This window comes from Diabrotica undecimpunctata, chromosome 2, assembly GCF_040954645.1.
Source record: "Diabrotica undecimpunctata isolate CICGRU chromosome 2, icDiaUnde3, whole genome shotgun sequence".
In the NCBI taxonomy this organism is placed as follows: Eukaryota; Metazoa; Arthropoda; class Insecta; order Coleoptera; family Chrysomelidae; genus Diabrotica; species Diabrotica undecimpunctata.
Genome location: NC_092804.1, coordinates 72,267,167 through 72,284,554, shown reverse-complemented (window position 1 = coordinate 72,284,554; position 17,388 = coordinate 72,267,167). Strand labels below are relative to the sequence as shown.

At 37.8% G+C, this 17,388-nt stretch overlaps 1 protein-coding gene across 1 annotated transcript; it reads left to right on the top strand.

Moving 5' to 3' along the window:
• Positions 1-2,020: 2,020 nt before the first annotated feature.
• On the top strand, positions 2,021-16,911 carry LOC140433714 (uncharacterized). The gene is made up of 3 exons (XM_072521692.1): positions 2,021-2,662; positions 3,000-3,575; positions 16,591-16,911. Exons 1-3 carry the CDS (start codon positions 2,021-2,023, stop codon positions 16,909-16,911), a joined length of 1,539 nt encoding a protein of 512 aa, XP_072377793.1.
• Positions 16,912-17,388: the final 477 nt, after the last annotated feature.

Genomic DNA, 17,388 nt, shown 5'->3' with positions numbered 1-17,388 from the left:
TTGAATTCCTTTATATGAATTAAACTTGTCTGCTATCTGTGAGAAATTTAGTGTTTTAATACAAAAAATGTCCGAATTAACAAAACTAATCAAAAAACGGGGATTTGTAAAGGCAGGACTAACGATATTTACAAAATTTTTAGACGATTTTGCCGGTAAAACCGATTGAAGCCGCGTGGAAATAATTAAACTTGGGAAAAGATGCAGAAAATTATTTACCAGAATTTAAATCATATCACAATGAAATTATTGAATTACAGTCTGACGCTCAAGCTGAAGAGCAGCTAATTGAACAGCAACTATTTCAGAATTCATTTTTGGACGCAATGGCGGTAGCAAAACATATCTTAGAACGGTACTCCGATGGTAACGAAATAGACGAAACAAAGTCTACGCGTTCGGGAGCTTCTCTTCCTTCAACATTTTATCAATAAACATATGGCATTAAATTACCGGACATTTTTTTACTTAAATTTAACAGCAAATTTGAAGATTGGTTTGAGTTTCGGGACACATATAAATCTTTAATTCATAACTGTAACCGATTAAACAATATGCAAAAGTTCCACTATTTACGAGGTGCGTTAGAGGGAACTGCGCTAACTTCTATTTCTAAAATAAAATATTCGGCAGATAATTATGACACTATTACAAGTAGGTTCGAGAATAAGAAAAAACGTATTTACGAAAAAACACATTTACGTACGAAAAAACACATTAAAGTAATTTTTTCTATCGAAAATATTCATAAACCAACAGCAGAAAAAGTCCAGAGTTTTGTAGACGATATTCAAAAACATGTGGGAGCAATTGAACAATTAGTGCAAGATATCACCAATTGAGATTAATCTTTTGGTTTACGAATAAATTAGGATTCGGGTTCAAATTTAGAATGGGAAAGACAAACTTGTAAACTAGACGATTTGAACACAATTTTTAGAGTTCTTACAGGGACGTGCTAATTTTTGTGATACATTAGAATCAAAAAATAATTTTGCAATTAATAAAATAGATTCTAGGAGCAATTATACTCACAATAAACAAAGGTTGCCATATAATACGGGTAGGTCTTTAGTTGCTTCTAATTTTAATACTAACCATCTATGCAGTTATTGCAAGAAGGATCACACAATTCATATTTGTCCTGATTTTTTACATTTGAGTTTAGTGCACAAAAGGGAGTTCGTAAGAAAATCAAATCTATGTTACAATTGTTTAAGATCTGGGCATTCCACAAGGAAATATAGGCTAGGGCCATGCAAAGAATGCAAAAAATGGTACAATACAATTTTGCATGATAAAAACGATACAGCAAATTCTAACTATGAAAATGCAGATTCTGTAACATCAGAAACGGAAAGTGTTTCTTTAAATAGTAGTACGGTAAGCTCAGTAGCCAATCAAGTAATTTTATCTACAGACTATGTATTAGTAGATGTGGTTCGTAGACATCCTTTATAACATCGAGTTTACAAGAGAGGTTAGGTATTAACAATGAGAAAACAGACTTATCTATTTTTGGCATATCAAACAATATTTCAAAGGTCAATAAAAAATGTAAAATATTAATAAGATCAATGCATATTAACTTTGAAACTAATTTATATTGTTACGTTTTGAATCAAATTACAGGTACATTGCCAGGATATCGAATTAATGTACAAGCTTATTCAATTCCAAGTAATATTATTTTGGCAGATCCTTACTTCAATACACCGGCTCCAATCGATATATTAATTGGAGCTGATCTGTTTTGGTCAATTTTGGGAACAAAAAAGCAGTCACTTGGAAAAAATATGCCGCTATTATTTGAAACGTCATTGGGATGGGTAGTCTCAGGATCCTTTGGAGTTAATGAATCTATAAAAAACGTGTCCTACAATTTAAGCATAAATGAGTAGCTATTGGATAAACTAGCTCAATTCTGGGAAGTAGAGGAACTAACAAGCTTCAAATCATTCACCGAAACTGAACAATTTTGTGAAAGCCTTTTCAAGGATAAGGTCGATTTATAGTACGCATGCCATTAATGCAAAGCCCGTCAGTTTTAGGAAATTCTAAACTTCAAGCAGAAAATCGTTTTTATGCTCTAGAGCGCAAATTCAAACGAGATCCTATATTACACCAACGATACAAGGAATTTTTGTTAGAGTACATCGATTTGCATTATATGACAATTAATAAAGAAGCGGAAGGCCATCAATTCGAATATTTTCTTCCTCATCACGGCGTTACAACGGAATCTAGTGTAACGACAAAATTAAGAGTAGTTTTTGATGCTTCAGCACCCACAGCAAGTGGTCTTTCATTAAATCGTATACAAGCTATTGGACCTGTTTTACAAGATGATTTGTTATCAATAACACTAAGATTTCGGAAATACAATTACGTCATGTCTTCGGATATAGCAAAAATGTATAGGCAGGTGCTAATTGTTCCAGAGCAAAGACAATTGCAAAAGGTACTTTGGCGCGAAAATCCCAATGACAATCTAACAACATATACACTAAATACTGTTACTTATTGGCAATCTGCAGCAAGCTATCTTGTCATTCGTTGTTTATTCAGTCTTGCAGAGGAAATTCAAGATATGAAGCCGGAAATAGCAGATATCATTAAACGTGACTTCTATGTGGATGATCTTTTGACTGGAGCTTCTACAGTAGCAGAAGCACGATACATTTGTCAATCAATAACTAAAACTTTAAAATCAGGCGGATTCTCACTTAGAAAATAGTGCTCAAATAATCCCGATTGTTTATCTAACATAATATCCGAGGAATCCAAACACGAAATATTTACCTTTGCTGACGACAATAAAATTAATACTTTAGGTTTAAATTGAACTTGCCGAGAAGATCTACTTTTATACTGTATCAACGCTAATTCGAGACAAGCAGCTTTCAGTAAGCATTTTATTTTATCTGCAATATCCAAAATCTTCGATCCTCTTGGTCTAATTAGTCCTTGCATTATATTGGCTAAAGTACTTATTCAAGGGCTTTGCTTCAGCAATTACAGGTAAAATACTTGAGACCTGGACAAAATTGGAATCAGAAATTCCAGCATTAAATGGATTGAAGTTGAATAGGCAAGCTATTTGTAAGGAGGATATTTCTGTGCAGCTACATGGTTTTACTGACACATCCAAAAAGTCTTACGGTGCTTGCATCTATTTGCAAAGTGTAAATGCAACTGGTGATGTACGTGTTGAGTTAATGTATGCAAAATCAAAGGTGGCTCCCTTAAAAACGTTAACAATTCCATGTCTAAAGTTAAGCGCCATGTTATTACTGGCACGCTTATTTGACAAGGTTAAGAAGTCGATGCAAATGGAATTCGAGTCTTCAACTTTATGGTCGGACTCAACTATAGCTTTAGCGTGGATACGAACCAGTCCCAATCTGCAAAAGACCTTTACAAGTAACAGAGTTTCGGAAATCCAATCTTTAACAGAAAATTTAAAATGGCGATATATTTCAACGCACGATAACCCAGCCGACATTGTTTCTAGGGGTCTATATCCTAGAGATATTTTAGATTCAGAGGTTTGGTGGCATAGACCATCTTGGCTGGCAAGTTCTTCTTCTTAAGGTGCCTGTCCGTTCCGAACGTTGGGGATCATTCTGGCTATGATGACTTTGTTGGTGAAGTGCAAGTGAACTATGTTTTTGGCCAAAATATTCTTGCGTCGCTGATTTGCCTGAGATGAAATCTATAGTTTTATCTACTACATCAAACGCTTTATTTTCATTTCTCTTTCAGCGCTTTTCTAAATTTTTTAGAATGCAAAGATCAAAGAAAATAAAAGACATGGACCTCTAGAGGTACAAGAACTTACGATTGCTTTAGAAACTTTGGTTAGACTTTGCCAAAATGATTCCTTTAAAAATTAAATAGAGGCTATAACAATCAATAAAGTTGAAAACATAAGTAATTCACTATTAGGTCTTGCTCCCTTCTTAGATACAAGCAATATTCTTCGAGTTGGAGGTAGATTAAGACACTCTGAACTTGTTTTTAACAAAAAACATCCCATATTGCTACATTCAAGGCATAATGTTACTAACTACTGTTTTCTTTAGAGCATGAACGTCTTTTTCACGCAGGCCCTCAACTTCTTTTGAGTACTATAAGGGAGGAGTACTGGCCCATAGCAGGCAGGAATCTTGCGCGAATAACTGTAAAAAATTGCATCAAATGTTTTAAGTTTAACGCAAGAACTATTGAGCTACTTATGTTTGGTTTATTTCGGGAACGCGTAAATCCTTCTAACGCATTCACCATAGTAGGGGTGGATTATGCCGCCTCTTTTCAAATTAAAGATAAAAAGGGAAGGGGATGCCATCTATCAAAATGTTATATTGGTTTGTTTATCTGTTTAGCCACGAAGGCGGTTCATTTAGAATTAATCTCTAAACTTTCTTCGGAGGCCTTTATTCAAACTATGCGACGTTTCGTCTCTAGGCGAGGGAGACCTTCAAAAATATTTTTAGACAATGGGTCAAATTTCCAGCCGACATTGTTTCTAGAGGTCTATATCCTAGAGATATTTTAGATTTAGAGCTTTGGTGGCATGGACCATCTTGGCTGGCAAGTTCTTCTTCTTAGGGTGCCTGTCCGTTCCGAACGTTGGCGATCATTCTGGCTATGATGACTTTGTTGATTGCAAGTGAACTATGTTTTTGGCCAAAATATTCTTGCGAAAATGTCGCTGATTTGCCGGAGAAAAAAATCTCTAGTTTTATCTACTACATTAAACGCTTTATTTTCATTTCTCTTTCAGCGCTTTTCTAAATTTTTTAGAATGCAAAGATCAGTCGCTTACATTTTTCGTTTTAAATATAATTGCTTAAATAAAGAAAATAAAAGACATGGACCTCTAGAGGTACAAAAACTTACGATTGCTTTAGAAACTTTGGTTGGACTTTGCCAACATGATTCCTTTAAAAATGAAATAGAGGCTATAACAATCAATAAAGTTGAAAACATAAGTAATTCACTATTAGGTCTTGCTCCCTTCTTGAATACAAGCAATATTCTTCGCGTTGGAGGTAGATTAAGACACTCCGAATTTGTTTTTAACAAAAAACATCCCACATTGCTACATTCAGGGCATCATGTTACTAACTACTGTTTTCTTTGGAGCATGAACGTCTTCTTCACGTAGGCCCTCAACTCGTTTTGAGTACTATAAGGGAGGACTGGCCCATAGCAGGCAGGAATCTTGCGCGAATAACTGTAAAAAATTGCATCAAATGTTTTAAGTTTAACGCAAGAACTATTGAGCCACTTATATCTGATTTACTCCGGTAACGCGTAAATCCTTCTAACGCATTCACCATAGTGGGGGTGGATTATGCCGCCCCTTTTCAAATTAAAGATAAAACGGGAAGGGGATGCCATCTATCAAAATGTTATATTGGTTTGTTCATCTGTTTAGCCACGAAAGCATTTAGAATGAATCTCTAACCTTTCTTCGGAGGCATTTATTCAAACTCTGCAACGTTTCGTCTCTAGACGAGGGAGATCTTCAAAAATATTTTTAGAAAATGGGTCAAATTTTATAGGCACGCAACGTGAATTGAAACAATTTTTTAATCACAATAGAGAGGAAATTATAAATAAGACTTGTTCACAATATATAGAGTGGAGTTTTATACCTCCCTCTTCACCGCATTTTGGTGGCCTCTGGGAGGCAGGGGTAAAGAGCGTAAAGCATCACTTAAAACGAGTTTTAGCAAACGTTAATTTACTTTTCGAGGAATTCACTACTATTCTTTCGCATATAGAGGCAATTTTGAATTCTCGTCCTCTCTGCCCTCTAAGTGTCGATCCTAATGACCTTACTCCATTAACCCCAGCTCACTTTCTTATTGGAAGACCTATAGTAGCTATTCCTGATTAAGAAGTGACCGACATTAATCTGAATAGACTGAATAGATACCAGCTTCTAGAACAAGTGACCCAACATTTTTGGAACCGCTGGAAGATGGACTATATTACCGAGTTACAACGTCGCACCAAGTGGAGGTCCAACAAGGGAGAACTATTGGAAAATTCGCTAGTAATAATCAAAGACGAGCGTACTTCACCGACACGATGGCCACTAGGTAGAATTCTGAAACTACACAAGGGTGCAGATGGAATATCCATCAGTTGCAACCATCAACACTACCACGGCAATTGTAAAGAGGAGTTTCCAGAACATTTGTCCCCTTCCTACCAGTGTTTGAAAGGCACCACTTTCAACGGGGGGAGGATGTTTACGTTACAATTCATACTCAAAGTGGTGCGTGTGTGCTGTTTACGTGGCGTGTGTGCGGGGCTGACAGCGCCAACGGAGCAAGTACCACAGAGTGACATTTTCTTTCGGTTCCGGCTGGTGCGCAAGATAGTAGAACAAGACTTGTCAATACATACATAAAAGCACTTGCACCTAATAAACCATTTTTGTAAAGCTATTTTTACTTCTATAATTAAATGCTAATAGTTTGAGTTTAAAGGTTGTTTACTATTCTACCTACATTATGATTTATTTTTGATTTTTGTTAAGAATATGATTTTAATTTAAATAAATTGTTTTATTTTGGTTTGAATCGTATTGCCAAATGTAGAAATAAATATATATTAGTTTGAGTTTATTATTTAAAAAAAATGCATGAGGAGAAAAATAAGGGATAAAGCCAAAAATGTACGTAACAATGGGGCCAAGTAAGATAAAGTAAAAAAATTATAAGATTAGCTGAAAAAGTTTGTTATTGAAACTGGCAAATCTTGTTTTATTTATTATTATTGCAAATGCGATTGGTAAATTTAACTATGTATTTAAATCGGACCTACCCGTGTGGCTCAAAAAGAAAATCTTTGACCAATATGTGTTACCTGTACTCACTTATGAAGGGAAAATATTACAAAAAACGTAGTGAATAGGATTCGCGTGACTCAGAGGGCTATGGAGCGCCAGATGTTGGGTGTCTCTCTGAGACACCGAATCCTAAACGTAGAAATACGTCGTAGAACAAAAATAACAAACGTCATCGAAAAAATCGCGTCGCTAAAGTGAAATTGGGTAGTACACGTGGCCATATTATCAGACAACCGATGGACAAAATGAATTGTCGAGTGAAGACCAAAACAAGAAGCACTACGGAGCAGAAGACGCCCACCAATCAGATGGACTGACAACCTGAAGCTTGTTAGCAGTAGATGGACAGAGCTGAGGGAGACCTATATCCAGCAGTGGACGTGTACAGGTTAATGATGATAATCGCAAATGCGATTAAAACAATAACAAAGGTATTTTACCGACTTTCCGCTATTTTTCGCAAGATAATTGTCACTTATAGGCAAAAATGGTCACGTGGGTATTCCGTAACGTTTAGATAGAGAACACACACACACACACACACGCAGCGATCAACCCTGCCCCTAGGAACATGTGTATACCAATGTAAGAATGGGATCCACATGTCCGAAGATCAAACCGGTCACACCTCGCTAGTCGAAGTGGTACCTATCTGACCCCCAGGCTTTTCCACCACCCCTCCTCATCGTGTGACTTACGTGAGGAGGCTTATGATCTGAAATTTACTTAAGATGCCCTGGGTAATCCCAGGTTTTTAGTGAATGTGGTTATGCCACCTAACTGTAGGGGTAGCCACATCTAGGCTTTTCTCCCTATTTACTTTACTGACTCAATTGATTTTACTCTAGCTTTACGTCGGGACTTGAGTCCCTAAAAAAAGAAAAAGGAGCGTGTGTTCCGACCATAGAGCCATCAGCCTGAGCTGATGACTCTATGTCCGGAAAAGAGTGTGTGCTCGGTCACTCAGCCGCCGATTTGGCAAAATAAATTTTGTTCTCCTCGCCGGCTGAGCACCCGAGAGGGGTCCGGCCACCAAGCCCATGCATGCCGCACATGACCTCAGTGCTCGGATTTCGCGAGTAGATCTTTCATTTCGATCTGCCTTAAGGGCCTAGTCCGCGGAGCGGTATATAGAAGGCCTGGCGGGCCCCTTCTATATTTGCTATATAAGGTAAATTTACGTTAAACGGTTTAATGAAAAGTATGAATGTATCAATATGAATTTACGTTATTTAATCAGAAAACATTTTTTTTTTTTTTTTTTTTTGTGGACTTCCTTGTGGCGTCGGGACTATAAAATGCCTGGGCAACAATTCTTTCCTTTTTTCCTTAATCCTATTTGTGTGCGTGTATTGGGGTGTGCATTCCCAAGTGTATAATGCTCTCACACACCCCGGTGTATATTGGATTTATAATTACCTAAAAACCTAAAAAAGAAAAAAAGAAAAGCGTACCCTCTCGCCAGAGTTTTTTTTTTTGGTGTGTTTTCTGATTGACTGCATTTCTTTGTTCGTTCTTCTTGCAACCATCTCATTCTTTATTTATTCGTTCGGGTTCTCCCTATATCGAGCTATCTGTTGTTTTGGTCTTCTGTGTACCGTCCTTGTGTTTTCATTGTAGTTAGTCAGCTCTCTTAACATTCTGCTGGGGTGGTTTCTTAGTCCGTTAAAAATTTCATATGCTCTCTCGTCTAGCGTGCGTAGGATTCTTGTTTGTCCTGAGTCTCTGTATACATATCTCAAGGGTACGTACCTTGGTATCTTAAGGGCATCTCTGACTATTTGATTTTGAGTAGTCTGTATCTTTTTCCTGTTTGTTTTACAGGTGTGTCCCCACGCAGCGGATGCATATGTTAGGACTGGCAGGATAATACTATTCGCAACCCTGATTTTGGTTTTAAATCGTAGTTTACTTTTCCTTCCAATAAGTGTTGAGAGCTGACTTTTCAACGCTTTGGCTTTGCGTATTTGCTGATTGATGTGCTCAGTGAACGTTAGCTTCTTATCTAGATGTACCCCTAGGTATTTAGCCTGGTTGGTCCAGTCTACTGGGGTGTTTTCGATTGTAATTTCGCGATTTGGTACACTTCTTCTGTGACTAAACATTACAGCCTGTGTTTTATCTGGATTTAGGGCTATTTTCCATTTTATGCACCATCTTTGGAATCTGTTTAGTGCTCTTTGCAGATGATTAGCTGCATGATCCGGGTTTCTCCAGCTAACAGCTATTGCTGTGTCGTCAGCGTAAAGACTCAATAGAGAGCCTGGCTCTTTTGGCGTGTCGGCCGTATAGATGGTGTACAGGTACGGCGACAGCACCGCTCCCTGAGGCACACCCGCCTCCAGGGTCCCGACTTCGGATAGGGTTGCCCCTATTCGAACTCTGAACCTTCTGTTGGCAAGATATGACGCAAGGAGGCATGTCATCGCCTCACTGTAACCAAATTCATTCATTTTATAGATGAGTCCATGGTGCCAGACTCTGTCGAAGGCTTTGCTGACGTCCAGAAAAGCTGTAGCTGTGTACATTTTTTCATTAAATCCTTTGGTGATGAATTCTGTAAGTCGTAGTACCTGTAATTCACAGGAGTGTTCGCTTCTGAACCCGAATTGAGCCTCTGGTATGGTTCCTAGCATTTGTGATTCTTCATTGAGTCTTTTTAGTATAACTCTTTCCGCTATCTTGCTTATAGATGATAATAAGCTGATAGGTCTGTAATTTTGCGGAAATGTGCCGTTTTTACCAGGTTTTGCAATCATTATTACGTGTGCCTCTTTCCACCTATCTGGGAAATATCGTAGTTTTAGCATGTTGTTTATTATGTTAGTGATATAAACAATAGCTTTTGTTGGTAGATTTTTCAGCGCCCTATTTGTGATGTTGTCGGGTCCTGGTGCTTTTTTGTCATTTGTCATTTTTATAAGTTCCTTTATTTCTTCGGGAGATGTATGTGTAATACCTATTCTGCCCTTTTTCCTTCTAAGTCTTCTCGCTGTTCTTTCTACCTCTTCTTCAAAGTCTATGTCATCGTCGGGGTCTTCGTTGTTTCTACACGCCCTTTCTAGTTCGTCCTTCATGACTTCGGCTTTGTCGATTTCCGTATGGACAATCCCGTTTACTCCGTGTAGGGGAGGTATGGGTTTCTTGTCCTTTCGAAGGATTTTAGATAACTTCCAGAAGGCGGATTTGTTAGGATTTAGCTCATCGATATAGGAGTCCCAGCTTTCATTTCTATGATTTTGAAGTTGTTTTTTCACTTCCCTGTCTAGCTCATTTGCAATCCTTTTGTCTTCTACCATTCTTGTGCGGTAGGCTCTTCTTCTTTTCCGGTTTTTCTCTTTGATTAGGTTTTGAAGTTCTATACTTATATCCCTGAATCTTCCTTTTTGTCTTGTGATTGTTTCGGTTTTGGAGCTGGCATCGATAGCATTGTTTATTGCTTGTTCTAGTTTTATTACACTGTCTTCTAGTTCTGTAATATTATTAATTGTTGGGATGTTACCGATGTTCTCGCTCACAATTCTTCTAAAGTTTGGCCAACTTGTTTTCTTTCTGTTGTGGGGCTGCAAATAGTTCAATTCTGTTGCGCCCAGGGTCAGGACGATTAGGTTATGTGTCGAATCGCCTTCATTTAGAGAGTGTATCTCGTATTGTTGACCCACGTTGTGTAGGATTGCAATGTCGAGATACGTAGGGAGTTCTCCGTGGAAACATGTCGGTTCTGTTGGTCCGATGACATATGTGTTCGGTCTGTTCTCGAGATGGTTGCAGAGATATCTTCCGTTTCGGTTGGTCGTCCTGTCAAACCAATTGGGAGATCTAGCATTTAGGTCTCCAATAATTATAGTTGGCTCTTCTGAGTTCAGTATTAGGCTCAAATCTTCGTTGAAAATCGGATCATGTGGTCTAACGTAAGCTGACACTATTTTTAGTGTTTCGTTGTTGGCCTTAAGTCGAATAATTGTGGCTTCCATTGTCACCAGTCCGTCTGGTGTTGGGATGTGCTCGTGTTCGAGTCCCCTTTTGACTAATATAGCTGTTCCTCCTGATAATGCTCTATGATCCGTTCTATAGATATCGTAGCCTGGAAATTTTGTTTTTTTCCTTTCCACTAGTTTGGTTTCTTGAAGAGCTACGATATCGAGCTCTAATCTGTTTATTATTTCATCCAGAAGGTTGATCTTTTTGAATATTCCGCCGGAATTCCATGACCCAATGCGTAGATCTTCGTTTTGGTTTGCTAACATTTTCGGACGGCTTCTCCAAATGCAGTCATCATTTTTGTTGCTTTGTCCATCATGGACATCATTTCCATCATTTTGTTATTATACTCTGTATGGAAGTTTGCGATGAGGGTAGCTGCGTCCTGTACCGACACTTCTTGTGGTTGTGCTGGAGATTCTGAGGTGGTTTCAGCGGATTTTTTCGCTGCCTGTGCGTAGCTGACTCCTTTGTTGATTGGAGCGCTGTTTATGGGTCTTCCTACCGGTCTTGTTGGGGCAGGTGTTTTCTTTTTGGGGGCCTTAGAGCATCCTCTATAATTTGCTGTGTGCGCTTCACCACAGTTTGCACATTTGGGGTCGGTTTCCCGGCTTTTCTCACAGTCGTTACTGATGTGGTTTTCTCCGCATTTTACACATCTGGATCCGCAATGGCAAGCCTTTGAGCTGTGATAGAACCCTTGACAGTTATAACACTGTAGGGTGTCTTTTGTGATTTTGAATTCATCCTCCACATAGATTCGCATGTAGCATATATCAGATATTTTTTTAATTTTTGCAACGTCTGCCTCTTTGAGGGTGACGATGAAATGTGGCAGTACTTTTTTATCAGCTTTTTTGGAGATCATATTGATCACCCTTGTTGCTTCTATTCCTTTATTGTATAGTTCGTCTTTAATTGCTACTGTGCTAGTAGTAGCAGATAGCCCTTTTATAATGACTCTTTTTAGTTTATCGCTATCTATGGGATATGCGATGAATTCTATTTTTGGACTGTGTTCTTCTAGGATGTGTACCATTCCTAGGTAATCTTTTCTGGTTTTTGTGTTAATAACAATCGATCTGCCTGATCGTGCAAACTTATTGACTGATATTATGCCTTGGTTGGCTACTCTCTGCAGGATTTTTTGGTGTTCTCCTACAGTTTTTAGGATTATCGCCGGTGGTTTCGGCTCTTTTACTATAGGCTCCTCGCTTGTTTGCGGTGAGTCTTTTGGTACGTCGTTTTCTTTTTCAACTTGGCTATTTTTGCTCAAGTTATTTTGGGCAGTTTTCTTTTTCTGGCTTCTTTCATGAGCCTCTTTCGCAGCCTTGTTAAATTCGATTTCTTTCCGCTGATTTATTATCTGCGTCTGCTTTTCGGCGACGCTTATTTTTGTTTTCACACTACTGTCTGATTTCTAAGTAGTGGTGCCTGTCTTTTTTCCTTTTTTGTTTTGGACTTGTGTCCAACCTGCAGGTTCTTTGGTTGTTATGATTCTTTCCGGCTCTTTAGGCTTGCCTTTGCTACCGGATGGCTTTACGGGGGGAGGTGAACCGATTCCTAGTTCCACTAGCTTTACAACGTCATATCGAGGGAGGCTTTCCACGGGTCGATTTCCATTATTGACTCTTCTTTCTCCTTGGCTGCTGTTAATGCCATTATATGTTGTACAAGTTTTTGTATCTCCTTGTCCTTTTCTTTGTTTTCGTTTCTCAGCTCAGTCATCTGAGCGAGAAGGTCTTGGATTTGTTTATTTGCCTTTTCCTCGCGGATACGGCTTTCTTCTTTAAGGGATTTGATCTGTTCCGTCAGTACATTGACCGACCTTAAAAGCTCATTGGCTTTTTCCCTTTTCGCCATTTCTCTGGCCTTTTTCTTTACTTCTTCGTCTTCCGAAGAGTCTTCTTTGGGCCTTAGCCTTTTCATTTTCTTGCCGATTTCGGGCTCGGCTTCATTTTTGGAGACGTTGTCCACGGCGGGTTGTGTCTCTACTACAGTTGGGGGTGGGGCTTCGCGCGATTCTGCAGCTGGGCTCGGCTCTTCGTCGATGGCGTCCATCGTATTGATATCGTCATCGGTGTCGATTTCGCTTTTTTCTTCCTCCGACTCGGGCAGATAGGAGTCATCGTCAGATATTACGATTTCTATGTCGTCGATCGCGGGATTAGTCGATTTAATAAATTTATTATATAGCTCGATCGAGCTGTCAACAGAGGGGTTTGATGATTCGGCTAAATCATTCTCTTCTTCTTCTTGTGTTGTCACCTGCGTGACAACACTTTCTGGGGGGGGAATATCACTCATATTGCCGTAAGGCAGTGAACAAATAGTTCATAAGATATAAGAAAATTCTACTTAGACGACTCTGTTTTTTTTCCACCGACTGACCGCTGTCAGTACGGCTTACTGGGTGCCGTCCCAGGTACCTCGCGGTAGTTCACTCCCTGTATTCACAGTGAGGGATCCTCTTCCTGTTTCTCACACCTCAGGAGCAGGGGCCGTTTCTGTCCGACCTTGTCAAATGTCAAGGCCTTACAGTGTCATCCCTGACGACACACTGAGGTGATCCCGAATTCTTCGCAAACGCGAAGCTATTATAGCCTCCGCGAGGAGCCTATAAAAACAGCTCCTCGACGGTTTAACTAGTAACAACCTCGCATCCGCTTTTCGCTAATATGTAGGACAAGTGCCTATGCCACACTCGGTGTCTTACCCACCGGGAGCTGAAAAGCTCCGTTGACAATAGGTCAGTCGCCCCCACCTAAGCACGCTTCTCTCTCACGTCCGTACTGTTCGGCTGCTCGAGTCGAACTCCTGTTTAGATAGAGAAGGGAAGTACAGAAAAACGTTACGGTGCTTTACATGGGGGGAGGGGGTTAAAAGTCTTCAAAAATTGCGTTGCGTTAAGTAATACTTAAACGCCCCTGATATGTTCATTGTCTCGACTTGCTAAATTGTATTGCAGTTGATCAACTTGTAGTAAGGTGTTTTTATTTTGATTGTGTTGTCTGCATTTTTAGGTTAGGGTTAGGCTAATAACTAAAATTTGTAGTTGTCTTTTGTAAACAAGCTTTGTTAAGATGTAAATGTATATCAGCTGCATATCACGGTCACTACCAATCTCGGGTATTTTACACTACTATTAAGATCAAAAGAAATGAATTTGTGTGGTACAATAAAATTGGAAGTTTAAATCACATTGCAAAGGGTTTTAATACGCTCGTAAATTGTTAAATGTATGTCTCGTCAGACACTGACAAATCTTTTTTTCTAATGGATTTTTTTAGTAGGTATTTATCATGTAGATTTACATAAACGTTATGTAATTTATTTCCTACTTCGTAGTTTTTATGTGATTAATTTTGATATGTATTAAATTTAAAGTTAAAGTTAGTGGTACAACTGCATATTTATCAACACAATATACATTCCTCAAGAAAAGTTACGGAATTGATTAAAGTTGGCTCTGTGCCTCGGTTTAAGGTATTCCTATAAAATGTTACTAAAAATATTAAAACCTCTATATTTCAAATGTACTAAAACTTATATAGAATAGATTTACGGAATGTCTATTTTTGTTTAGCGTATTTCCAGTCTCTTATTTTCGATTTTCTCGGTTAATTTTATAAATTTTTTAAATAAATTATGTTTAATTCATCTAGAGTAGAGATATGGAAAAATAAAAAAACTGTTTAATAAAAATCCAACTACAATACTTTTATTTATCTGCTGCTCCCTGTATATCAAAAATATCTTTTACCTTTGATGTTAAAGATAAAATAAAAATCAAAGTTTGGGTAAACATTTATTTTTTAATCCTTTTTTTAATTTGGTTTACTTTGATTTTTTACTAATGACTAAAATTTTTGAAAATTTAAACTAAATAAACCAATATAAGCTCAAATTTATTTATTCTATTTCTTTTTGCTTTTTTGTTTGCATTAAGGAGGATTCCCAAATAGCCCGAAACAATAATAATATTATTTTAGAAACTATACTCTTCTTATCCACGGGTCTATCACGACATTTTCATTTACAACAGAATAGACAGAATAGAACCGTAGACCACGGATAGTGTAGGTATGTTAGGTAGGTAGGTATGTTAGGTTTTTCCTAACATTTAGGAAAACATAAGCAGTAAAATTGAGGTAGTTTCTGTTTGATAAATTTATTTGCTAATGATATTGACGAGAAAACCTTACCTATACAGGTAGAGATTGAATCAGCTCTTAAGAAGAAAAGGAGAACCTAATAAGAAATAAAAGAAAATTAAAAGTCTTTAAAGAAGAAAATCTATATAAAAGATGACTTGATAATAACTGAGAAAAGAATGTAAAAGAAAATAAATAAAAAAGCACAAGAGGCCCGAAGATAAGGTAAAACAGTAAAAAGGGGGTTTCGGAAAGGTTACAATAGATGGCAGGGTATGGAGATGGAACCTAATAAAAGAGGAGCTAGGTCCACCAGCAAACTAGAGCCGATCAGCAGGGATGGTGTAGCATAATAAACTATTGCATATTTAAAGTATAAAATTTATCTGAAAAAACATACAGAAGTTAAAACACTTCACCATTGTATTTAGGTATATAAAATAAACATGTAGTTAAAACTTTTTAAAACTTTTACAAGTGTCGTCAAAATTTATACAGTAGCAGCATAACGTTTTCGGTCTAATCAGATCATCTTCAGTGCCTTATGTACTTGAAGCTAACAATGAAATTAGATTTCTATGACATCCATGTATGGGTTACATCTTTCCAAACTTAAATTATGTGTTGACTATAGGTCGATGACAATGGATAAATTAATACTTGAGGAACTACATGTCTCTCTGCTCGGTTTTTAACACGTGGTTCTTGTCAGTTAAGACGACACAGACCAACTGGCTGAGGTGACAGGAATCACCTCAAAAGCGGTCGTGGTCAAGTAAAGAAATGGCGAGATAAAGAATGGCTTGATGCTGATTGCAGGAAAAGCCTTAAACAAACGAAACGGGGATAAACTAAAATATATGGACAAACCAAGTGACGAAAATAGAAATAAATATAAAGCAGAGAGAAGAGACCCGAAAAAAATATATAGGACGATAAAAAGCTCGAAGAGATTGAAAAACATTACATTAATAAAAAATGTGAGAAACTTCTACCAGAAGACGAAAAGGAGCAGTGACCAAGGCGCAAGAAAAGAAAAATACTACAAGAGTAAAAAAGACATCCAATAGGAGATAACCAGGGGAAGCTAGATAGATGGCAAAAGCATTTCAGAGAGCTGGTTAACGAAGAACCGAATGGAAATTATAAGGAGCAAGTAGAAATGGTAGTGGAAGTCAACGACACGGCAGAAATACTGGAGACTTCCACTGTGGAAGAAATAAGAGAAATTATATATAGCATGAAAAACAATAAGTGCAGGCAGCAATGGTATTCCTGCAAAATATCTGGGAAATCTGGGTGTGAGAGGAGAAGGAGATGTATGTAGAGGAACAATAGTATGCCTCATTCATAAGAAGGGAGATAAAGCAGTGTGCGAAAACTACAGGAATATCCCTATTCTGGATGTAACATATAAGGTTCTTGTCAGAGTTAAAAGAAGTAGAATGAAAAGGGACTTAAACGAGCAGGTTGTTGAATACCAGAGAGGATTCAAAAAGGGCAGATCCACCATAGATAAAATATTTATGTTAAAACTGATTCAGAGCAGTACGTACGAGCAACAGTTAAAGCTAAACCTCTTTATAGATTTCAAATAAGCTTACGATTCTGGCGTCCGGCTATGCCCAAAGAGTACTTGGAATTCCGGAAAAGATAATCAAACTAGTAAAAATGACCTTGAAGACCGACAATAGAGTAAGGATAGAAGGAAGCCTAACAGGAAATTTTGAAGTAAAAAGGGTACTAAAACAGAGAGATCCGCTGTCTAAAACACTCTTCAATCTCTTGCTAAATCTTCTAATAATGAGAGAGAGGGGATTACGAACAAAAGGTATGATTTATGACAACAGAAGCCAGGTTCTGGCCTTTGTGGACGGTGTGGTGTTAATGGCAAGAACTAAAGATTAGTATTATTTTTTATGACGAAATAAGTTAAATGTAAATTTATCAATTAATTTGTATATTGTGTGTGTGTATGTCAGTTACGTAGGGTACCTGTGATGATAAATGGATGTTTCTTTCCAGTGCACTGGACTATGTAGAATCTCTGGACTGGTTGAACAGCGTCTATTTACACTAGGGGTGGATGAATACACAAATAAATGTGTTTCTTGCACAGTGGTTATACGGTTACTGAACTATGTTGTGCAGGTCGAATAATATACGCCTCTCTTTAGTATATGAGTAGCGTTGTCTACAGGACCATATTAGTTTACGAGCGTAAAGACATACATACACGTTAACTAAAAAATTTAATATAAAAAGAAAATAACAAAAAATACTTAACGAAAAATATATTTGGAGGGAACGAACCACTATTATATTCCTATCTCTTCTTCTTCGTGTGCCATCTCCGCTACAAAGGTTGGATTCAACTCAGTGATT